The sequence below is a fragment of the Pocillopora verrucosa genome, chromosome 10 (assembly GCF_036669915.1).
Source record: "Pocillopora verrucosa isolate sample1 chromosome 10, ASM3666991v2, whole genome shotgun sequence".
Classification (NCBI taxonomy): domain Eukaryota; kingdom Metazoa; phylum Cnidaria; class Anthozoa; order Scleractinia; family Pocilloporidae; genus Pocillopora; species Pocillopora verrucosa.
The window spans coordinates 21300497-21326091 of record NC_089321.1 but is presented as its reverse complement, the minus strand read 5'-3'; the positions used below and the strand labels follow the sequence as shown (position 1 = coordinate 21326091).

Sequence of the window (25595 nt, the reverse complement as noted above, 5' to 3'; positions counted from 1 at the left end):
ACGAGTTCGTACCAAGGAAGTGGAGAAATACTAACAATTGTTGTCTCACCGTCAACGCTCTGTTGCGCCGTGTTCTGTGTTCCAATTGCGAACCCACTGCTGCCAGTAAATGTTCGAATGCATTGACTGGGAGACGAAACCTCTGTCAAAATTCGCGTGGATTTTCTACGTCTAAAAGCCGTCTTTCCTCAAAATTCCTCGGCTGTCGTCTTATTCTATTTCTCAAAAGTTCATCTATTTCTTCTTCACTCGAAGATGACATGCTATCTCTTTAAATGAGGCCAACAACAATTTGCAACTGACCTAATTTCACATTCTACACGTGTAGCTCTACACCTGCAACTACAAGTCGGACACTTGTAACTTTGGCTTGTAAAGACAGTTATTGAATTGGATTTTTTGCGCGCTTGTAAAAGCAACGGTCCAACGTGTAAAATACAAGTGTAAAAGTTTTATTGAATTGACCCCTGGTTTTGGTAAAGTGTGAATAATGCTAGGCTGTTACACATAGTTAAAGTTGCTTGTAAAACATCCTTATAATATTGTGTTTGCTAAATAAAAAGTTCTTATTTAGATAGAAAAAATACTGACTGCTCAGTTCTGTTGTTTCAATACAAATTAACAATTTTATGCTTAAAGTAGTATACATTGTGTTCTAACTAAATGATGACATTCTGGCCCTTTATTTATCAAATGAATGTATAATGCATGTTGTCATTGATGTTATTGATGTTAGGTATAATTGTGACAAATGCTTAAATAAAATTTTCATATTTTGCTGGTAATGAAAAGTGCATCAACTAATTTTTCCTTCTGTTTCAATGACCAGAATCTCATGTTTATTTTAAATTTATCTCCAATAGCAAAACTGTAGAAGAATATGTTTTTAGACGTCATGCTTGTTAGGGAGCTTTTTTTTAACCACTTTTGAGAAGTGGGCAGCAGGCAATTGCAGAGGGGGTCTTCACAAATTTTGACTGTCGAGAAAGGAGGCTTAAAATAGAAAGGAGGGCAAGGGGATAAAAAGTGCATGTAAATGGTATTTCTATGGTTACTGGGAACTGTGTCCTATTTCTTTTCATTTACATTTATGCTCTTGGTTGTGGACTTCAATATTTAGGTTTACAAAGCAATTGGTATTAAATAAGAGAACAGATTTAAAGCTTCTCTCCAGTTGGGGGCTTCGAAATATTACACAGAGACAAAAAAATGATTAAAGTACTCCTGAAAGTCATTCTTTGAATCAGTTGTTTTATATTTCATTCTGGCTTCATCAAGCTTTCAGGAGACACTGGTTGCAAGAGATCTGAGGCACCAAAGTTTTCTGGGAGAAAATATAGTTCATCTGGTTTTCTGGGAACTGTATCAAGCCTTGCTGGCCAATATAGTGTGTATTCCTGTGAATCTTCACAAAGTCTAGATCTTGCTGAATTAACTCTGCAAAGCAGAACCATAAGCATTCCTGATGAAGTGTATTGCCAGGTAAAAATACTCCACGGTCCATAAGGTCCTTGAAAAAGGTAATCCACCAGGTGAGACAGCTACGGCGGTAGTAGGACCACCAAGCCTCTATCCATTGGTTTCCAGCTGAAGGACCATAACAGTGTGCTTTTTCACCAGCTAAATCATCATCACACTCTGCTCTTAGAAAGCTCTGTACACCTGCAATTACTACATTCTCAGTTCCACAATCTGTTCTCAGTAACGAAGGCCAGCCCCCAACCTCCTCAACACAGTCTACAAAATATTTGGCCATGACACAGACAAAACCATCAACTTACTATGCAACAAGGAGTACAAGGAGGACTATGTAGCATTCATCAAAAAAAATGTTAGAGGATGGACATGCAGAGAAGGCCCTGAACCAATGAGAAACAGCATGGTACATTCCTCATCACATCATGTATCACCCTAAGAAGCCCAGAAAGCTACAAGTAGTCTTTGATTGCACAGCAGAGTTCCAGGGCCACTCCCTTAATTGCAACCTTTTACAAGGACCCGCTTTGATGAACTCCTTGGCTGGTGTCTTGTGTCGCTTCAGACAAGAACCTGTAGCATTTGCCTGCAACGTAGAGGGAATGTTCCACCAAGTCCACATCAATGAGGAACACCGCGACTTCCTCTGTTTTCTCTGGTGGGGCCAAGGAGACACCACAAAAGAACCGGAGGAATACAAAATGACTGTACAATTATTTGGTGCCACTTCCTCCCCTGGCTGCACAAATTTAGCTCTACAAACTGCTGCTAATGACGGCGGAAATGACCTAGGAGAGGAAGCAGCTTCATTCCTAAAGACAAATTCTTATGTTGACGACGGACTTAAGTCAATCCCCACGGTGCAAGAAGCAATTAAACTTATCAAGAACAGCACTGAACTGTGAATGAGAGGCAGTTTCAGACTCCACAAATTCACCTCCAATAGCAGAGAAGGCGTGGAGCTTGTACCCATAGCATCACAGGTACAGACTCTATGATCTACTTCCCCCCAAACGCATACTTGGCGTAGAATGGAACATTGAAAACAACACATTCAACTTCCGCATCACCCTCAAGGACAAACCACTCATCAGGCGTGGTATTCTGTCGACAGTGAGCTCCATATAATACCCACTAGGCCTCACCACTCCATTTCTGCTAAGAGAGAAAATAATACTGCAACTTCTCTGCAAGGAAAGTGTAGGCTGGGACGACTCATACACCAATGCACTTTGTCGCTTCATATGCAGTCGTGGCCCAGTGCACCAGATGTGCAGTGACAACGGGTCTAACTTCATTGGGAGCGCAAAATCTGAACCACGAGAAGTGTGCTCTCTGCTTTACTGGAAAAGAATGGGCAGCAAGTGAATTATGAAGCCTTACAAACTTTCATGTGTGAAGCAGAGGCCATAGTTAACAGTCGACCGTAAACAGCAGAAAGCATGTCGTCACCAGACTCCACAGAAGCACTTACACCAAATCACTTCCTTAAATTGAAGACAAAGGTTGTTCTGTCTCCACCAGGAGTATTCAAGTCTGCTGACCTGTATGCAAGGAAATGGTGGCGACAGGTACAGCACCTTACTAATGAATTCTGCTGTAGATGGAAGAGAGAATTTTCCTCTCTCTCTACAGGAAAGACAAAAGTGGACCCGCACAAGGAAAAACCTTCAAGTGAATGATGTTGTCATCATCAAGGATGATGACACACCTTGAAACCAGTGGAAAGTCTGCCATGTTATCAAAGCCCTGCCAGACAAAGATGGTTTGGTAAGTAAGGTTAAGCTGGAAGTTGGTAGCTGGTACTTACCATTCAACAGAAAAAAAATCAGACATTGTCAACTCTGGAAAGACCAATCCTCAAGCTGGTGTTACTATCGTCGACACAAGATGACTAAAGACCAAGGAATCCCCGTCAAGGAGCCATCATGGGATAAACACATCAAGACTTAGCATAGACCTATCATTGACTCATGAACTATGAATAAGCTGAGCATTAATTTCTAATAATTTGCATGTATAGATTGGAGTAAATTAAGCTACTAATTTAGGGGAGCCACGTAACTGTTTCCGTTGAAGCTAAGTGTTCCTGCTTCTGAAAAAAGCTGCGAAATATTTTTTGGTTGAGTTGACACCCCCGTGATTAGTTCCTTTTAAACAGAAAATTATAGTTAGCGTTTCAGTTCAAGATGAGACCCTGTGTGATCAAGATCGTTTTTGAATAGAAGACAAGTTAGACTGTAATCCTTGATAAAGTAATCAAGACCCAAGAACGTTGGTAAGAAATAATTTGTTTTGTGATTATGTTATCTCGCTGGTAGTCGTTACTCAAAGTAAAATTTATCGCTTGTTATTTACCTTTCCTTTAGTTCTTTTAATTGCCACGTGCTCATTTCCAAAATCGAGATTATTCTTAAACTATGATCACAATACTTAGGTGATTTCTTTACGTAATAATTTTGGTTGACCACCTCGATATAATAACACTAGAAGGAATAGGAAAAGGAATAAAGAAAGAGGAGATCCTATTTCGTTTGGTGTTTCTCGTATTCACCCGGGAATGGAATTTCCAACTCTAGCTTGAAAAGAAACATTTCCACTAAGAATAGCTCACTATTCAGTAGTTATATGTTTGGATAAGAGATTAAGTATTTTATTAAGTGTCACAATTATCACTGTTCTGTCATGCAATACTTTGAATTTGTCTTGTTTGTTAAATTTAGTGCACTGCCATGACAATCTATCGTACTTTTACCAGTTGTTTTATTTTCATTATTTTAATTATTTTATTGTAAATTATTTGTTAGTGATTTGCTGTTTGTTATTTATTTCTTTTAGCTTGCAATCACCCTTTTCTTTTTTGTACTTTCCTGTACAAATACATTTATTTGTGGCTACAAGCCTGTCTCGTTGTTCAAATAACAATATCAGAACCTGCCTTGGTTACAGGTTTATACATTTATCAAGAGAGGCTTGTGCTGCTGATTTTAAAACATGCACAAACAACCACAATTACTAATTTAACATATCAGACAACAGAACAATTAAGGAAAGTACCAAAATGTACCACTACACAGTCTAGCAAGTTTAAAATATACATACCCTCAACATCATGAATGCATCCTGACTAAAGTATCTGTGCAACTCTAATTGCCCCATGATGCAGTCTGTTACATAGCAGTCTTCAGACTTGTGGCTGGGCTTGGTGGATGTACCTATTCACCATCCAGTTTGAACACATTTGATCATTCAAAATTTTTTCCACAATAGAAAAGAGAAAGCAAAATAGAAAGCTAACAAACACCAGGTTTCTTAGAATAAGGAAGGCCATATGAACTACCACCACAAGCCCAGCCTGTTAAAAGAAATATTTCTTTTGGTTAAGGAAACTTCCAGGATGACTTGTGGAGCAGTCATCGCTCCAATGCCCAAGTCTAGTGGAGTACTTTGTGAAAGCCATGAAGTATTGGGGAATGCTGTCAATCACATTGTTCCTCTCCACCAACCAAAGAAGAACAGATTTGACATTATCCCTTTAGAAGACATTATAGATGCGTGTCTGTACATTAAATTTTCAGGTAGTGAGGTGGCATATGCTGCGCATTTTCCTAACCATTTTGAAAAGGACTGAACATTGACATGTATACACGCATTTTCTTTTGCAAATTTTAGACCGAAAGTTGTCACTAGCCTGCCAAAGTGATAAACATCAACAATGGTTGTATAACTTCAAATCATTGATTTTTGTTTGCATTCAAGCTTCACCATCATCCTTCATCGTACCATCGGATGCATAAGGCCTTGCATTTAAGCTTACTGATGCCTTATTACATTAAATTTTCACGCCATATTAATTTCATGATTTTGAGGTTTACATATTTCACAATACTTAAATTTTGCAATTTTGTAAAAAGTTTTGTACTTTGAGTCACTTTTATTCTGCGTTTTTTAGTGAGACGGTTTACTTTTTTGGCAATTTAATGTAAAAATTCCATGACCTAAATAAAAGGATTGTTGTACAAATAAGTTTCAAAAACTATTATGTTATCTAGCCTCAGGTGAACACTCGCATCTTCAAAGTTAACTTCACATTTCATTTTCTTTTGGACTTGCAAACTGTAATTATTAAATAAAACTAACTTATTCTTTCTTGATTTTTACCTAATGCATCACATAATTTTCACATCATGTTATGTTCGCAACACTTGTTTTTCACGCAACTTAAACTTCACAATATTTCAAAATCGCCAAATTCGCAAAGTTGAGGCATTGCAAAAATTTCATGTAATAAGGAACATGTAGCTTGTTATTTTGCTACTTACAGTCTGGAAAGACTTCAATTAATATAATAAAGTCTTGAATCTTTGCTATCAAACACGAAAAACTTTTTTGAAAAAAGGACTTCAGTTTATAGTGATAATTAGAAGGATCTATCATTCAACAGAATATGATGCGGTATCTGCACGTTGATATTGTTATAGGTGTCATAAAACTTAAGTTAACACTTGAATTATGGCATGTAACACATAATGACAGTGAGTAGGTGAACAGAAACTCAAATGAATGAAACTTTCATCTATTTTTATTAGTAAGCATGTCAGGGTATTGCTTTTCAAAGTAATCTCTCATGTAAAATATTCTTAGACTTGTTATGGGCATTTCAGTTAAAAAAAAAATGTAGCCTGTAAGAATAATTAATGCTTTTTGCTCTCTGTTTACAATGGGGGACATATTGTCTCAGTCCAATTAATAAAATTGTCAATTATGCAATGTGTGGACATGTGTTTTCTCATTGTTATTTTGTTATTATGAACATAGAGATATCCCATAGAGATATCCTATTTGTGATCAGTAGTTTTTTTCCAGAATGATACAAGATGAGAGTGATAAGGAACCTTACTGTCCATGATGCTATAGCTGGTATCTCTAAATTGGTCTTGGAGATTTATCTTGCCATCAAAGAACTGTTTATTGCAGGAGACACTGAAGTGACTATAGATGACATCAAGGGCTTCTTACAGTTCCCACCAAATTTGGAACCAGAGCAAATCATTTTCAAAGAATATTTGTCCAAGTTTTCTCAGATGTACATCCCTTATTGGTGGAGTCCTTCTTAGTTTTTGCCACAAATTCACCATGCCTACGTCAGATTGGCTAGGTATTGTCAACATAGAGTTCAACAATGTCAGATTGTTCATTTTTACATAACATTACAAAGGTCCTTCCCAGACCAGGGTAAATTCCATACCTCACTCAAGGCTATCTGGGGAATCAATAGAGAAGCCATTTCTAACCTTGTTTAATTTCCATAGATATTGCTGGATTCCAGCTTTTTGAGGTATTATAGTTTGCCTTAATGCATTTTGTATTTCACTGTAAAGTTGTAACCACAACTACTCATTTCCCTGACACTGCTGTTTAGGGTTTCAAATAAGTTGTAATGGTTTCATTGCTCATTCACTTGTTTGGTCTCTTGAGATGTCACCAATCTTGATTATCACTTCAATTAAGAAGTAGCCAGGGTCCTTCTAGACCTTTGGCTTCCCATGAAATTGACAGTGAGCATTGCGAGGATTGTTTCCATAAGTTTTGCTTTCTTTTTAGAAAAGAATAACGAACCAATCAAGAAACTACATATTCAAACTAATTTACGATGAGTTGGAGTCCCTCCTAGTCTTTGCCACTAGCTCAACGCCTACCCAATTTTGGCTCAGTGTCATCAAGATAAAGTCCAACAATACAGAACCTATCCTTCCCATCCACAAGTTCATTTTGTTTAACATTACAAAGATCCATCCCAGACCAAGGTAACTTTTCCTCTTCACAAAAGGCTGTATGTAATAACACTGACATAACCTTTTTTAGCCCTGTTTGGTTACCATAGGTGTTGCTGTATGGTGGATTCCAGCTAATGCAATTCGTTTTGTTGTAATGTTTTTACTCTCAATTTTTTTACACTATTTTAATTTGTAAGTAATTTGTAAGTAATTTGATCTGCACTTTAATGTAATATACAGTGTATGTATATCTTTTAAAATTTTTTCAAGGGCTCATTTTGCATTTCATATTTCCATATGTATTTTGTTATACTTACTCTATTTTAACAAGCTCCCATTTAATTCAAGCTCGCTGCTGAACTTGTTCCACTTTACATTGCTAGACAAATTTTGTATAATTAAATTGTTCTGTTAAGGCTCCCAATGAATCCAGCTTACCAGCCTGGTTGAATTCTTCTAACAAATTAGTATATAAAATAAATTGTCACTTTCAACCTGCAAACATTACCAACTCAAAATTGCAGTCATAGAATCAAATTTGCTAAAATGTTAAACTTTTGTTGGACTTTTTTTTTGGCATTAATAATTATACTAAATACATTTATCAATCCATTTAATAATGGAGACCTCAAGGAGGTCAGTTGACTGCTTTCCATGCAGGCCTTTAAACTGTAGCTGCAATGTTTTCACAACACAGCACTGAAGCCAAGCAGAACTTACCCATGGATGCCTGTATGTGTTCAACCCACAACAAAAATGAAGAGCAAGTATTGTTTATTTGCCGGCTGTGAATCAGGAAAGAAGTTTGGAATAATTGGGCAACTTTGTGAACAACCCTATACCTCAAAGGGATTCCAATGGACAGCTCCCCCCCATGTTTTTAAGAAGAAGAATTAGACTTCAAATTTGGTCTATAGTGGGAAGAAAGTCTGACAGAAAAAAGAACTGTCATGCCTCTTTCTAATGTTTCACCACCTTTAACAGTTGCAACTGAGGACTTTGCCATGTGGTTCTGAACACATTAATATTACAGTGGTACAGGTAAAGAGTAAGTCTGTTTACCAGAAATATGGCCGTTCAGGCCAGTGTATGACTCCATTTTCTGTAGCATGAGTTGACTACGAATATTCTGGGATGAGAAGCCCCAATATACATATTGACACATCTATGTAACTGCTGTGTCTACATACTGCAGATTGTTCATCCAACCTCCCTGATGTCAATTACCAGAGACATCATTGTTTCTAACAAAAGTGACGTACAAAAGTAACCTGAAGTAGAGTATTACAAACAATGTGGTTTTCAATATGAATTTTTTTATGCATGTTTTTTTTTCTTTTTTGCCATTACCAATCAGGGCCTGCAGCAGCCTAGCTACTTTAAAGAAATATCTTTCAGCATTTCCTTTTTGGAAAGTGTTCAGTGCTAGTTTATAATACTTGATGTAATGTGAAACACTTCTGAATATGAGCATAGTTTTGAAGCTATATAAATTTTTGTTACAATTTTAAAATATTCTAGATAAATTCAACTTTTATTTTTGAAATGTTAATTCATTCTGATTCTGGCTATCTGCAGCCATACACTTCTAGCAATGAAAACAGTCTCAAAGCTTCAGTCTTAATAGTAATTGGCTAAAAGATAGGGAATTATTTTGACCTTTCTTGTTCCTTACTAAGTTAAACACAGGACACGTAGGATGAGAAGTTGATGAACATTCACATGTGGCAATAATTAGATGCTATACACACAAGTAGACACATTTGTGACACGTCATTTCCATGGGTCATGAAAATGATCTTATTATTAAATCAGTGTTGGATTAACCACTGACCAATGTTCAAGACCCAAGAATTCATCACCTCACGAAATTCCCGGGCTTTGGCATACCTTTGTAAGGATTTCACTAACTACTCATTGCCCATGAGTTTAGCTACCGCAAAACATATTTTCATGGTATAATAATGCTTTTTTCTAAACGATCTGATAATTTTTGATCATAATACATGTGGTATTAAATTCATATTAGTGAGTTTCAAGGAAAATTAACGTTCCGTGTAGAACTGATTTGTGACACTTGTGAATAATCTCAAATTATCATCACATTGTTGTAAATAAAGCAGCTGCTAGGTTAACGTTAACGTTTGCTTTCTCGATGACCTAAATAAATTAAACCTTGCCTAATTTTTGTTTTAGTTCGCTAGTGTTTTCAAGGTGTACTGGCCTTTTGTATTTATATTGTACTAGCCTCAGTTTTCACTTATGTATATTTTTATTTTTCTGTAACAACTGGTAGCAGAGCAAAGTTGCCCTCGCATGTTGGAGTTGAAAGTCAAAAAAGGAAAGAGAGAAGTTCTAGGCTGCAGGAAGGAGCCTCTAAACCTATAAGAGAACTAAAAAATGAAGATTAAAAATTGGGATTGGCAGCACAGCTTGAGACGTCTAATGAGGATGGAGGATATTCAGAGATCCACAAGGAGAATTTGAAAATGCTGAAGTTCAAATTACCTATCAGGATATTAGCTTTAAAGTATCAAAAAATACAGGCATTTGCAATAATCCAGATGACCCTTACCTCAGCAAGATTTTAAGCTGCCACCCCAATTAAACTGTCCACATTTGCACTCACACTTCTCAGAATGATTAAGCTTATTGTGATGTTGAGGAACACTTACTACCTCATGGATAGGGAACTCTCAGCCAGGCAGATCAAAACAAAGCTAGACGAAAAGAGTAAACAGCAACGCTTGTAAAGTCAGTATCATGTTTGGAGTTACCCTGGTTTTTGGGAAATCCACTTAAAGGAGCCCTAATTCAAATCTCTGTTTAAATATTTGGTATATGACCAACCTCTAATTAATATGCAAACAAGCACTAATCTCCAGAGGGCCTTGGCAGGAAGTGCAAAGGAAACTATGGGAGGGATGCTCAATCATGACCATCTCTATAGGCAGCCTTAACAGAACTTGAACAATTCAGAAATGAGGTGTTTGTTTCTGGAGCTCTCGTGGAGACTGTGCTTGAGCGAATGATTGTTGTTGAGGGAGCCCCAGCCAAAAAATTGTTTGTACGCAAAGCAGTCACCACAATGAAGAGTTTGGGATACTCATGTGACCTGGCTTCATCGGGGAAAAAGAAGATACAGCAGCTCTTCTTGCACTAGGAAGTTCATTTTTCTCAAGGGAAGTTGTCATAAAAAGTCAAGGAAAGGGTAAAAAGGATAATGGCAAGCAAAGACAACTATGATTTGCCTGTGTAAACACTTAAGGACAATTATGGCTTATTAGCAGCTCTTCCCATTATTGTCACATCACGATGGTATTACAAGAGCTACATTGGCTACCAGTGAGATTCAGGATGAGGTTCAAGATATTGCTAGTGATATTCAAGGCCATTCATGGACTGGCACCTACCCATATCATGAATTTGATTTCAGTAAAGAAAAAAATTCCCATAGCACCCGAGGTCAAATGAGTTTTTCTTGGTTCAACCTTCCTTCAAGTTGAAAAAGATGTCGGGAAACAGAGCCTTTTCCGTGGCTGCACCCACGTTATGGAAAAATTACCATAGAATATCAGACATGAAACTAACACCTTAAAATTTATGAAAGACATCAAGACTTCATTATTTTGCGAAGCATACCAGTAACTAGGAATTCCAAATGTTCCAGTTAAGAGTCTTTAGAGGTGCTTTCTAAAAATTATTGAAATATAGCATAAATCGATTTGAGATTTCAGCATTTTATTACATATTATATCATTAACAATTTTATAGTCAATACCTTGTTTTTTTGAGTATTTTATATTTGTTTTTAAATGCAAGCATTAGATAAGATTATTTACAGACAGTAATTGCGTAGAGCAAGATTTGCAGATACAAATTCATGATTAGCTTTTTAATCGTTAGGTTTATTTATTTTATTTAAACAATCTACCAAATGTTTGTCAAAATTGTTCAGCTCCTTGCTACGTGGATGACGTTTGATCGTTCGTTCTGTCCACGTTATCGCTCCGTAGTTTTGTTTTGTAATTTATTCGCTATTATGGGCAAACCCAAACGCTCTTCGCTCTGCCCTGATTGCAAAACGCCGAAGAAGGATCATACCTTCGGTTTTCCAGGCAAGTACTGCGCTGGACCGTCCTTAACCCAGGAAAGTAATGCAGCACAAGAATTATCAGAGCACGCGACATCGCCGCCATGTCAAGTTGATTCCACTACTCAGCCCTTCAACGGGACACAGGAGCAGGATCAGTCGCAGCACCTTCTTGAAGCCATGCGAAACCTGTCTCTGCAGCTGGAAGGCCTCACAGAAGAGCAGACAACGATGAAGAAGCGCATGGAGGAAATCTCCGTCAGGAACACCCCCAAACCAGTTAATGAGGCTAGTCATCCAAGTGGTCCTGATAACTTGCCGTCCGTTAGCGGTGCCTCCAAACCCCATCATTTACCTGAGAAATTCGCCCCAGCTGCCGTAAATGGTGAGTACGTGGATTTCTCTGACGTTTTATCTGCCCTAAGTGTTTTGCGATCAAGCCCAAGCGACGAAGGGATGTTGCACTCGCTTTCCGCTGACCTGATCGCTATCTCCAGGCCACGACGCAAGCGCCTCATCGATTCCTTCGATTTATGGCTCCAAGTGTGGACCAAATATGAAATGGAAATTGTTTCAGCACAACTAGAGCGCTATTTGGAGCTGGCAGCGTATCGAGAACAAATTGAACTCGCCAACCGCAAATTTCGTTGGCCTTGCGTGTACATGTTCGATGTACAGACTCGCACATGGGCGGCCTCGCGCAAAGATATCCGTCTCGATGTCTTAGACACCACACTTTACACCACCATCCTTGACGCCTCCGCTCTCTGCGCCCACCCAAAGCAGTGCACACATTGCAAGTCCTTCGATCATCTTGTTCGGGATTGTCCCTTTCTCGCGCAGGAGGAGCCTAAAGAAGTGGCAAAACCCACGGGCACCAGCTCCCAGTTCTCCAGAGCGAGCGCACCTGACTCATGGAAATTCGACAAGTGGTTCACTGCTACAGGACAGGAGGGCTGCAACCTGTACCAGCAAAAATGGTGCAATCTCGGTGACGCCTGTAAACGAGCCCACATTTGCAAAGCTTGTAGGGGGGACCACCCCAAGGCTGATTGCCCAGGCCCTGCCGGGAATTAAATCGCCATTCAACCCACAGATGTTGCGATCATGTCTGTGGGCACACCCAGACACTGATTTCGTAAATTTATTACATGACATTGAGTTTGGAGTACGCATTGGTTATCAACCCGTTTCCCGTGATTACCAAATACACACCAATCATATATCCGCGATCCTCAACCCTGAGCCCATGGCCAGGGAGATCGAATGTGAACTTGACCTTAACCGTAAAGTTGGACCGTTTCTTACCCTGCCCTTTGAGAATTTCACTGGTTCACCTTTGGGAAGGACCACTCCTGTATCGACCAAATAGCCAAACTTAGGATAATCATTGAGCAGTCAATTGAATGGAACACTTCTCTTTACGTTAATTTCATCGACTTTGAAAAGGCTTTTGATAGCCTCGATAGAGGTGTTCTTTGGTGCCTTATGAGACACTATGGCATACCGGGGAAATTCATTCGAATCATCAAAAATTCCTATGATAAGATGACTTGCAGAGTCCTTCATGCTAGTGGATTGTCAGATAGCTTCACGGTCAACACTGGGGTCAAGCAAGGTCGTTTGATGGCACCGTTTTTGTTTCTACTTGCTATCGACTGGATCATGAAGGAAACAACTAGAGAACAGTGAAATGGGATCCAGTGGAACTTATTGGAGCAACTTGAAGATCTAGAGTTTGCTGATGATATCGCCCTGGTGTCAAGTAACAACCAACAAATGCAGGACAAAACAGCACGGCTAACAGCTAATTCCATCAAGTTAGGGCTGCATCCGAATGTGAGTAAGACCAAGGTTATGAAGGTCAACTGCACCCACAACAGACCAGTTAAAGTGAGGGATACCATCTTGGAGGAAGTAACATCTTTTGTCTACCTAGGCAGTGTAGTCAGCAGGTTCCGATGAAGATATCAAGGTCAGGATAAACAAAACCAGAGTAGCTTTCAATATGCTGAGGAAAGTGTGGTCCTCCCATGTCATCTCACGGAGAACCAAATTTAGAATTTTTAACACCAATGTCAAAGCAGTCCTCCTCTATGGCTCAGAAACGTGGAGAACAACTAAGCAAACGTCCCAGAAATTGCAGACCTTTGTCAATAAGTGCCTTAGGCGAATTTTAAAAATCAGTTGGACTGATAGGGTAACGAACGAGATGCTGTGGGAATTAGAAATTTGGAGGAACCAATCATAACTCAGATCTCAAAGAGAAAGTGGAGATGGATAGGTCACATCCTAAGGAAACCGGCTAACAACATCACCCGGCAGGCACTACGTTGGAACCCCCAGGGCAAGAGAAAGAGGGGTCGTCCCAGGAACTCCTGGAGAAGAGGTGTAGAGTCCCAAATGAGAAACTGGGGCCACACTTGGGCCACTTTAGGGAAGATTTGCCCAGGACAGAACCCGATGGAGGACAGAAGTGGTCAATGGCCTATGCTCCAACCGGAGCTAAGGACGAAACACAACACCTTTGGGTGCGATTCCTAAGAAGCACTCAGCGCCTGTCAAGTGGCATATAATACATGATTTATCGTGGCCCGCTGGCCTTTCAGTTAATGACAGTATCCCCAAGGATTTGTTTACATGCACTTACGATTCGCTCAACCGCGCAATCACACTACTCAAGCAATTTGGAACTGGTGCTCTAATGAGTAAACTGGATCTCTCTGATGCATTTCGACACATTCTGGTTAACGCACAGGACTGGGAACTTCTTGGATCTACCTGGCCTGTGGAGATCGATGGTACTGTTGTGTCCGGTTATTTTATAGACACCTTCCTTCCCTTTGGTCTTTGAAGTTCACCAGGCCTTTTTCTAAAATTCGTCGAGGGCCTCAAGTTTGTCATGTTGTCTAGGGGAACCTCCCCCATTTGGAACTATCTTGACGACTTCTGGACTTGTGGACCTTATGTTGGGAACATGTGAGCATCTCGGCTTCACTACAAACCTGGCAAAGACAGTCATGCCGACAACAAACTTGATTCTTCTCGGAATTGAATTAGATTCTCCCGCTCAGGAAGCAAGAATTGATCAAACCAGACTAGCCGAAGTATTGCATATGTTGGTCAAGTGGTCATCACGTAAACACTGTACAAAGCGTCAACTACAATCGTTGATTGGAAAGCTTCACTTCATTTCGTCTGTATGTCGCCCTGGAAGAACTTTCGTTCGTCGCATGATCGATCTACTCAGCAAAGCTAGCCACCCTTCACATCGTATCCGTCTCACTGTCGCATTCCGTAAGGACATTCACTGGTGGCAAACCTTTCTTACCTCGTGGAACAGCTGTAGCTTCTTTTATCAAGACACATGGCTACCCAATTCTTCCTTGAAACTTTTTACTGACGCCAGCCATGCAGCCTTTGGAGCATACTTCGCTGGCAAATGGTTTTCCTATTCGTTTTCCGCTCACCGCATTCCCCTCTCCAGATCCATCACCTTCAAGGAACTTCAGCGAACATCCCACGTTCGTACCACGTGTTCCTTTGACCAACTTCAAGTAAATGCTCAGGAGTACTTTCGCTCTGGCCTCGCGGACTCTACTCATCGAACCCACACTGCAGCTCAACAACAGTTTCTCAGCTTCTGTGACACGTACGGCCTGAGCCCCTTGCCGGCTCATCCTGTTTGTTATGCATCTTGCAGCGCGCATAAAACCTCAATCCATTAGTGTTTACCTGGCCGGTATTCACTCTCTTCATGTTGCTAATGGCTACAGCAATCCACTGCTTCCTGGTCTACGGTTAAAACAAACTCTGCTTGGTATCGAACAGAAATATTTCACTTCACCGAAGCGAAAAATGCCTATCACCTTTGATCTCTTATGCAAGATCCATCCTTTTGTGAATTTTCTCTCTAGTAACGATATCGTCTTCTGGTCAGCAATCACCTGTGGCCATTTCTTACTCTTACAAGCAAGCGAGTTTACTGTCAACGGCACCGAACCCTTCGACCCCTCTTGGCATCTCACACTCAGTGACGTCAATTCTCACCAGTCTCCGACCGGGGAGCACTACTGGACGGTGCGACTTAAACAGTCTAAAATAGACCAACAGCAAAGGGGTAACGTTGTATATGTCACATACAAACCATGTCATCTGCCCAGCCTGTGCAATGAAGTCTAACGTCGTTCCTCAACAAAGTCGGCCACAAATGCCCAAAGATTCACCACTGTTCCTGCTCGAGCATCAGCAAGTCTTAACTCGTCAACACCTAGTAACATTTGTGTCTCATTTGTTGCGACTAGTTGGCATTGATCCTACAGCCTACAGCGGGCACAGTTTTAGGATCGGTGGAGCCACCTCTGCGTCTCTGGCTGGACTTAAAGATTACGAGATTCAAATGCTCGGACGCTGGAAATCAGAATGTTACAAAAGGTATGTTCGTTCCCCCCTAAATGTGCTACTCCAGTTTCCTCAGAGAATAGCTAAGACTGCTTTTATAACTTATCAGTATGCCAATCCATACTACCAGAACACTCAGGATTACTAGTGACAGATACTCGTTTTAGTTTCCTCTCTATATAATATATTTGTTTTACTCCCTCTCCATTTGGGCCATTATTTGGGCAGTTGTATTTCTCCCAAATGGAAAATATATGTAGCCACCCATCGACGGCCCACGAACTGTATTCGGTTGTCTTTATTGCATGATATTAATCTTTTTTTATTTGTTTTCCCCTATTCCACAGGGATCAACATAACTTTCAAGAGTTTGCCATTGAATCCATTGAATGTTGGTGCCCAGCTTAAGTTTGCTGTAGGAAATGGATGCAAGAATGAGAGGTACCAAAGTGTACACAGGAAGATGTACAGACTGCGGCGTCTCACTACTCACGGATGATTAATATAAATGACCACTATTCTCCGATACTCTATCACTGATTTCCATAAAAGTTGTCTTCAACATTACTCTTGTGTTTGTCGCATATGGTTTACTAATAAGCTTTAAGTTTTAGTACTCTGGCTAATGCATTTTAAGCTAATAATCAACTGATCATTGAAGGGTATGTCATGAGTTATTGGAAGGAGATGGCAGAGTCAAAGCTCTCACTGTTCTATTGAATAATCGACAAATCTTCTAGATGTAGCCATGGCCATAGAGTCCTTGATTTGATGAACCAAATGCTAAATTATTAATTATCTGATCATAAGGGGGCAAATTCCAACACTGCCGATTCCCATATTTGTGAGATAAAAAAGTTAAAGTTCAAAAAGCTTCCTCAGCTTTGATGGAAAGCCAACAAAGATCAATATAGATTTACCTCTAGGCTTATTGATCAGCTGAATGAAGAAAAATCTTTGTGCTGGGCTCATAACTTAGACAAGGTCAAAGAACTGCTTGAGAAAGGAGACAATTTATCTCCTATTTTTGATACTGTTTATTATGACATTCTGCTCTCTCATTTTTTGGTATGACTGGTGAGCCTCTCCTATGGTTACAATCTTACATGAACCTGTCTGATCTTATGCAATATGTTTCTATTAATGGTGGTACCTCTGTGAAACATCCTCTAAGATGTGTGAGTTTAAGATGTGGAGTTTTATTTAAAAAACAGACTTAAAAAACCTTTTGTTATTACTTTTAGACTGATTCTTATTGTGAGTTTTTTAAGATTTTCACTGGCACTGTAAAACGCTTTTGAACATTAGGATACTAGTGTTATATCAAACCTTTTAGTTTTATCAGTATTATTATTGTAGCAGAATAACCTTGATTACCTTTAATCGCAAGTCTTTCCTTTAGTCATTACCAGTCACTAATTGTTAATTTTGCAAAATATGCACAGAATTGCTATTTTAGCAGGGTTTGAGTTGTTTTCATAAAGCTTTATTGCAAATATTTGTTGACAAGACAAGATTTAAGTCCCACCTGCAAGCATGTCTCATAACGGGTGTTGGAACAAAGAAAAAAAATTCTGAGTCCCCATGAGGAATCAAAGCTAAAGAACTTCAAGAAGATAAGAACTTCAGATTCTGCGCTCAGTACGGAATTGCGCCCATTGAAAAACGTTGCACAGAAAAATGCAAGTAAGCTAGAAAGAGAAAGAGAGCATGCGTAACTTCAGGTAGGGGAAAATGAACAAAGGCACTATGGCTTATGAAATCGGGAAAAAATGCGAAGGTCTTCTTGACAGTCGACAGTATCTATGCACCATCTTAAGTCAGAAACAAGGTTACCTTCAATGGTTGGAGCCGACAGTTTGATGCAGTTCTCAGCGTCAACTGAGTTTGCCCATGTACAATGATTGACGTTCACACCATGAAGCATTGGAGACCCAGCATGAACTTCAACAAGTTGCTGCCAGGCGACGAAGTTTCAGTCAATGTCTAGGGCATCAGAAAACCAGCTGTGATCAGAGTGGTGGATCCTTTCCAAGAACTCCTTACAGTGAAGTGCAGAAACGAAGAACTCGTTGCTTCTTTCTGCGATGTACTCCCACTGCCAGAACAACCCACTACTAATACTATCAAGAGGAGAAAACCAGCAGCTTCACTCCAAGCAGTGCCAGCAGGAACAACGCCATCTCCCATACCAGCACCTGTCAGTGTTCAGTCAGCCATAGCCCCGCAGCTCGCGACAATTGTTTGCCATAATGGTAACAAAATCAGCTGTGGAGATCTCATGAGCCTCAACTCGAACAGTGCAGACGTCATCCTTATTGTCCTGGAGCTCTACCAAGATGAATCCGGCTTTGAGGTTCTCCTAAATGCTCAGAAGAGCCAGCTGTCAGATGGTGTCGCCGTTCGCCCTCTAGCAAACTTCAGGATGATGCTCTACCACCGAGCCACAGAGACTTCACAGTGAGCAGGATCTATTACAAAGTTCATATGACACGTGTCCTGCATATTGCTAGGATCAGCAATGTTAATACCGTAATAAATGTAGATAGAAATAAGAGAGGGAGAGAGAGCACCTAATTATTTTGCCAGAAACTTCATTATTCTGGAAGGTGGTTTCGACTCTACATTAAAGGATTTGAAAAATAAAAAGGACAAAGCTAATTCAGGAGCCAGATTATGATAAAATTGGTCTAAGAAACATCGTCAATGAGGATAAAAAAGAGGAGGCAGATAATGGCGATGTAAGAGCAGCAAAGAGGCCAGATAACTATTGTTTTAATGGTTTGTAGAGGACAGAAGCACCTCCTGATGCACAAGCACTTCCTGAGTTTAAATGTCCCCACTAGATTACTTTCTCCTTGATAACAACTACATGCTGACTTACACTCTTTTTGAAACAAACAGGTTTGTAATTCAAAGTCCAAGTGGAAAAGAAATCCCACCTCCTCAAGGGAATTGACTTTAGGGAGATTTTTTATCTAGGTTGGCAATTGCCATGAGCATCCATTATTTGTCACCACTTTCAGAGTATTGAAAAGATTATTACATGTTAGGCATCACTGAATTTGCAAAGGTGACACCAAGAGGAAGACTCCTGGATATAAATATATATTTACATCTGAATGATAACTCTTAGACAACGGCTTGTGATTCTGCTAAGGCAGATACACCGTACCAACTAAGGCCATTCCTAGTAAGCTTAACAGCCAATTTGTCTCACTGTTATAACCCCAACAGCAAGCAGGCAGTGGAAGAAGCAAGGATAAAGTATATGTGGTACACTTTTCTCAAACAGTATATGCCAATGAAATCTATCAAACTTCTAATGAAAAGGTGGCCTAGAGCTGATTGTTATTCAGGATACTAAAGTAACTGACATTGACACTGAACGTCATCATGCCAGTGTGGAGAAGGGTTTGTTTACTTTGTCGTCAGTTCCCTCGGCCTGAAAATCAAGGAAAAGTGATAAAAAACCAAATACCTCAAAAAACTTTTCCTTAGGTGGTGCTAAACTTGTGAACTCGCTTTCTTAAAATATTTGACTATGCTAATCTTAACTTTCATTTAAAACCAAAATTAAATAAACATAGATAAATCAGAGTAGAGATATTGTAGATTAGATTATCACTTTATGGCTTGCAATACTTTTTATGTTCTTCTTAAAATTTAGTTGTATTGATTTTTTTTTTTAAATTTTCCCCTTTAAATACAGTCTTAATGTCTTATTTCAGGCCACTTCTACTCAATTATGAATATGCCTCCACCTGAAACGGAGAAATCTTTCCACTGCAACTTGGCAACAAATAGCAAAAGACGGGTTGCTTGTCACACGATGGTTGTGTCCCCATGTGGAAGCCAAGGACGTAAACAGCGTAAACCCCATGACTGCATGGATAAGACTTCTCTAGAATATCAGGCATGGTTATTGCCAAGCTAAAGCCTGAATGTTTGACTAAGTGGGGAGGACTTGCTGCAGAAGTGCCTTCATGGCAAGAAACAGAATCAAAATGGCTCTTTGAATAGGGTGGTAGAATTGATACATTAAAATTAGGACTGTATGAGGCAGTTTCTCATTTCGATATTGGTGCAGTTGCTGTTGTTAAGTTTTTCCAAGCCTTTGACATTCCTTGCAAATATACCAAAGAGGGTTACAGACTTCAAGATCTGCTCAGTGTAGATATTGCACAACATAAAAGCAAGTATCAAGAAGAGATAAAAAGTGATCAGAGGCCTTAGAAGAAGAAAAAATTATCAAAATAAGCAAAATCAAGGTATGAACCATAGCCCTGGTCAGTTCTGAACAGTTTTATTCAAGATGGCTCATGCAGTAAGGTTGCTTTACAATGTTTCTTTGTTTAATCAACCTGATATTACAGATGAGCAGTTCTTTAAGGTCAACAGCTCCTTCGGGCTTATGCTTTGTTTCACCCCTATATGGTCACACAAATACTTCAGAAAATAGGTAAAAGGAGTCCCTTAGTGCACAGAAGAGCTTTTCCAGAAATATCACCAAGAACTAAATAAAGTGAATATAGAGGGGAGAGAGGTAAAGCATATTAAACTGAGGAAGCTTCCAGAGAACAGCTTATGTCAGTGCAAAGCAAGTAAAGATGTTTCAGAGTTAGATTTCACATGAACTGTTGGTTTCCTCAATAACCAAGGGAGGGAAGTATGACAATATTAAAACCAAAGGAAGTAATGCGAAACGTAGAGAGATCACTTGGAGACACAGCTCTGACTATGAAAGAAGTCAAAATACTATGTTCCCTTTCAAAAGACATTATTATGTAAAACCTCTACAAGTATGTAAGAGACTCTTATTAGCACCTGTCAGCTAACAAACAATCTCAGCTGAGGCCTAGATAGGACAGATTTGTGCACAACTGGTTGTTCCACAAGAACCTAAACACTTGCATGAAATCGGGTTCGACTCACCAAGGAGGAGGAGGAATGTTTTGCTTCTTATGCAAGCAATACAAAATTTCAATGCCACACCCTGTGAACAGTTTAATAAGATGATCCAGTGATACTACAGCGATAATGTAGTAAGCGTTTAGTAAGGTCAGCGGTTGTCACCAATTTGCCAGGTGACCACTCAACCATGAGGGCAGCCATGTTTTCATCTCATCACAAGTGTGATGCATAGTTTTCCATCAATGAAAACCTCAGGCCATTTGCATTTGTAAAGGAGAACTTAAGTTGTTATCTGAAGATTAAAGTGTTGATCTTGCGAATAACAACGGTAGTATTTTTATTGTGGAAACTCCTTCGGACCTTGCAAGTGCAACGTTCAGAGGCAGCCACAATAACAACTTAAACAACTACTCGTCAAGAACTCAAGGATGGCCAAGGCGAAGAACTTAAATCCTGTTCGATACTGGTTGATCATGTTTCCGTGAAGAAGGTTCGGATCAGATTTTCAAGTGGTTTTGAGGTCTATTTCCTCAATGAAGAAGTTCAAGACTCCAGACCAATGGAAGCAGACATCAAGTTGAATATGTTGAATCAGTTTGTAACAGGAAAGCCAAAACAAGCTGTGGAACACTATCTTCTGATAGGTACAGAAGATGCTTACCAGAAAGCCAAGTCCATACTACAGGAAAGGTGTGGGAACTGTATTGTTGTGAGTATGGCATTTATTAGCAAGCTGGAGAAATGGCCTAAGATAGGACCTAAGAATGCTGTTGCCACGAGAGAGTTCTCAGATTTTTTGGGCAAGATCTTGGCTGCAAAAGAAATCGTCCCAGGTCTTTCAGTGTTGGACTATGCAAAGGACAATGTCAAGCTGTTGGCTAAACTACCTTACTGCCTTGAAATTAAGTGGAGAGATGCAATCAAGCAATGGAGACATACCCATGATGAAGCTGGTTAGGCCACCTTTTCCAAGTTTCCCAGTTTCATCAGAGAAGCAGCAGATAAAGCGAACATACCAGAACTAGAAAGCCTGTCCAAGTTTTAACAGTTAGGCAGAGGCCAGATAGGAACAGGGGTAGGTCCCTTGCCACATCAGCTGTTGGCTGTGGTAACCGTGAAGCAGATTCTAGTAGTGCTAGTAAACCAAGCCACTCTGGTCCAGCCAAAGTGAACAACTGCCTGTTCTGTGGTGCAGTACATAAGTTAGAAGATTGCAGTGACTTTTTTAAAAAGCCTTTCAATGAAAGGAAAGACTTCTTCTTCCAAGAATGTTTGTACATGGGATGTGCAGCCAGTAGCAGTCACCAAATAGCAAACTATAGAGCAAGAATGAAATGCAGAACTTGCTCACAAATGCATCCCACCTGCCTTCACAGAGAACGAACACAGAACAGTGCAGTTTTCTCGAATTGTATGAGTGTATGCCAAATTCCAGATCAAAACAGAGGATTTGATCACACTACGATTGTCCAGTGTGGGTCAGGCCAGTGGGAGAGCCAGACAAGGAAATATTGCAGTATGCAGTCCTAGACGACCATTCAAATGTCAGTTTCATGTCTGAAACTCTTTGCAAATGGTTAAATCTACAAGGGCCATCAACTCAGCTCCTATTGACCACAATGTAAGAACAGAACACACATATCCATACCAGAAAGATTTCTGGCCTAGAAGTTTTGGATTTGACCTGACAAGGCATCTTGTCGACCGTTGGCTCCATATATCATCCTAATGGGTACATAGCCCCTGTAACACTCAAAGGAAAACAGATACTCCAACAGATGTGCAAAGACAAGTTGGACTGGGATAGCCCCATTCCTGAATATATACGCCCACAGTGGGAGAAGTGGCGACAAGAAATCACAGAGTTGGAGAAACTGGAAATACCACGATGTTTCAAGCCAAAACATTTTGGCCCCCATGAAAGCAGTGGAAATGCACTACTTTTACAGATGCTTCAGTGGATGGTTATGGTCAATGCTCTCATCTTAACGAACATGGCCAAGCTCACTGTTCTTTCGTTGTTGGAAAAGCACATGTAACATCCCTAAAACACAAGACTATTCCAAGATTGGAGTCAGCTGCTGCCACCACCTTGGCAAGAGTGAGTGACTTCGTGAGGAAGGAGTTAGAGTACCCAAAGATCCAAGACTTCTTCTGGACAGATAGTCGAGTAATTCTCAGATACATCAATGAAGCCAAAAAGGTTTCATGTTTACGTTGCTAATAGAATTCAGCAGATATGTGACCTAACTGATCCAAACTCTTGGTTCTACATTGACACAAGCAGTAACCCTGTGGACGACGCGTCACAAGGACTAACAGCAAAGCAGCTGTCAGAAGATTCACAATGTCTCACAAGTCCAGAACCTCTGTGGAAGATAGGACCCTGTAAACCTGAAATTGTAGAGGTGTCTCCCCTTCAAGAGTCCGACCTGGAAGTGAGAAAAGGGTCCATATTGATCATGGAAGTCAAGAGTGTTGTTCTGTTTCCTGATCATTTCGAGACAAGCAGACTGGATGGTGTATCCAGATGGTACCAAGCTATGAAGGTCATAGCCCTATGTTTACAACTGAAGTCCAAATTTCAAGGAAGAGAAGTGAAAAAGCCCGGAAAACCAGTGACAAGGTCAAAGGCAGTGGTTGAGAAGATAGTGCCCAAGGTTACTGTGTCAGAACTTCAAGAGGCAGAGAAGACCATCATCAGGTGTTTGCAGTACGAACATTTCCATGAGGAGCTTCAAATTCTCTGTAACTTACAAGTTAGAGAAAGAAGCCTAGCATCAAGAAAGTCTAGTTCGTTGCACAAACTAGATCCCTTTTTAGACCAAGATGGACTGATTTGTGTTGGTGGACGTATTAGAAGAGCAAATGTTCCAATTGATATCAAGCATCAAGTCATTATTCCACAAAAGGGCCATTTGACCAATCTGTTGATTCAACATCACCTCCTGAAAGTGAATCACATGGGTCACAGGATGATGCATAATAAGCTTCGTCAAGGTGGCTATTAGTTGATCAGTGGATCTTCCGCAGTATTGAGGTTCATATCGAGCTGTGTAACATGTAGACGACTACGCAGACCCACAGAGCTGCAGAAGATGGCTTTTCTTCCTGACAACAGGCTTGAGCCAGCTCTCCCTTTTTCATATAGTGCCATTGATTTCTTTGGACCGTTCATCATTAAAGAGAGGAGGAGTGATGTCAAGTGCTATGGAGTATTGTTCACGTGTATGGGGTCAAGAAGTGTTCACTTGGAGACTGCCAATTCCCTGGACAGGTCTTCCTTCATTAATGCACTGAGCCGTTTCATAAATCAGAGAGGCACTGTGGGCAGTTGAGGTCCGACCAGGGAGCAAATTTCATGGGGGCACAAAACAAATTAAAGACAGCGATGTCCGAGATGGATCAAGATCACGTTCATGAGTATTTTTTAAGGAATGGTTGTCAGTGGATCCCATTCAAAATGAACGTCCCCCATTCCAGTCATATGGGAGGTAGCTGGGAATGGTTGATCTGCAGTGTACACAATGTGTTTGAACCATTACTGTTAAAGGCCGGGAACCAACTCAATGATGAGACTTTGCGTACATTCATAACAGAAGTCGAATACATTATATCAACTCAAGACCTCTCAGTGTTGATCACCTATGTAACGTGGAGGCTCCAGGGCCATTAACACCGAATCATCTCCTCACAATGAAAGCCAAGCGAGTGTTACCACCTCCAAGAGAATTTCAAAGAGGTGATATCTATTCTCACAGATGTTGGAGAAGATTGTAATACTGTGCCAATGAATTTTTCAAAGTTTCCAGGTCAGAAAAAATTGGACTCAACAAGTGGCCACTTGGAAGAGTGGTGCACATTTATCCTAGTAAAGATGGCTTAGTCAGAACGGTCAAGTTGCTAATGGCAGATGGACATTTGGATGATCATGGCAAATGCCAGGGCCCGCCATCATATTTAAACAGACCTATACACAAACTTGTTGTACTTTTAACTGCGGATGAAGTGGTAGAGAAGGATGATTTCCACTAGGAGACCAGGGATGTCCCCATCGAGGAGCCAAGAAAGAATGCTTGAAGACTGTTAGGACTATTGAACATGCTTTCGAATACTTAAGTTCATTCAATAACGGTTCCAGTACAGTTTTCATGAATTTTCAAGAAGCCACTTTCAGAGTATAGTACCAATAGTGTGTTTAAGTCAGAGTTCTCAAGAATTGTGTATGTTCACTGTTCTTTGGAACTGCATGGAGGCAGTTGAGGAGCCATGTTACTACAGCTGTACTGTAGTAAGCGATTAGTAAGGTCAGCGGTTGTCACCAAATTGCCAGGTGACCGCTCAACCATGAGAGCAGCCATGTTTTCACCTCATCACAGGTGTGATGCGCAGTTTTCCATCAATGCAAACCCCTGGCCATCTGCATTTGTAAAGGAGAACTTAAGTTGTTATCTGAAGATCAAAGTGTTGATCTTGTGAATGACGACAGTAGTATTTTTATCGTTGAAACTCCTTCGGACCTAGCTGGGGTAACATTCAGAGGCAGCCACATTCAGCATCACAAAGATCCCATTGAGTCTGAAATACAGGATCAAGTCTCTATATTTCATTTTAAAAAAAAGGGCAAGAAAAGAAACTCAACAGAGATGACCTCATGTTTAAGGCACATAACACAGCCTACTGGCTTGTTAAAGAGAAAGTTTGAAATCCAAATTTCTCACCATTGGCTGATCTGCCAATATTGTTCAATCTTCATGAAATGAAGAATTTCCAGTCCTTAGCACAGCATTCCCTTGAGGAAATATTTTTGGTACTGAGCACCTCTCTTGATGACAACTTGTTGGGGATGGTATAGAGTGCAAATTGCTTTGGTTTCCTAACTGCTAAGGTCACAGATGTATCTTTCCACAAAACAAAATAGAGACCAATGAAAC

At 40.1% G+C, this 25595-nt stretch overlaps 2 protein-coding genes across 2 annotated transcripts; both read left to right on the top strand.

The window, feature by feature from the left end:
* Window positions 1-1901: 1901 nt before the first annotated feature.
* LOC136283781 (uncharacterized) lies at window positions 1902-2381 on the top strand. The gene has a single exon (XM_066172976.1). It carries the CDS (start codon window positions 1902-1904, stop codon window positions 2379-2381), a length of 480 nt encoding a protein of 159 aa, XP_066029073.1.
* A 20469-nt stretch (window positions 2382-22850) lies between these two features.
* Window positions 22851-23672, top strand: LOC136283780 (uncharacterized). Its single transcript, XM_066172975.1, has one exon. The coding sequence runs from the start codon at window positions 22851-22853 to the stop codon at window positions 23670-23672; it is 822 nt and encodes a 273-aa protein (XP_066029072.1).
* The last annotated feature ends 1923 nt before the right edge of the window (window positions 23673-25595 follow it).

What these genes read in the sequence shown, in the direction of transcription:
- LOC136283781 (XM_066172976.1), top strand. Translation starts at nt 1,902, where the DNA reads ATGTATCACCCTAAGAAGCCCAGAAAGCTACAAGTAGTCTTTGATTGC.
- LOC136283780 (XM_066172975.1), top strand. Translation starts at nt 22,851, where the DNA reads ATGAAGCCAAAAAGGTTTCATGTTTACGTTGCTAATAGAATTCAGCAG.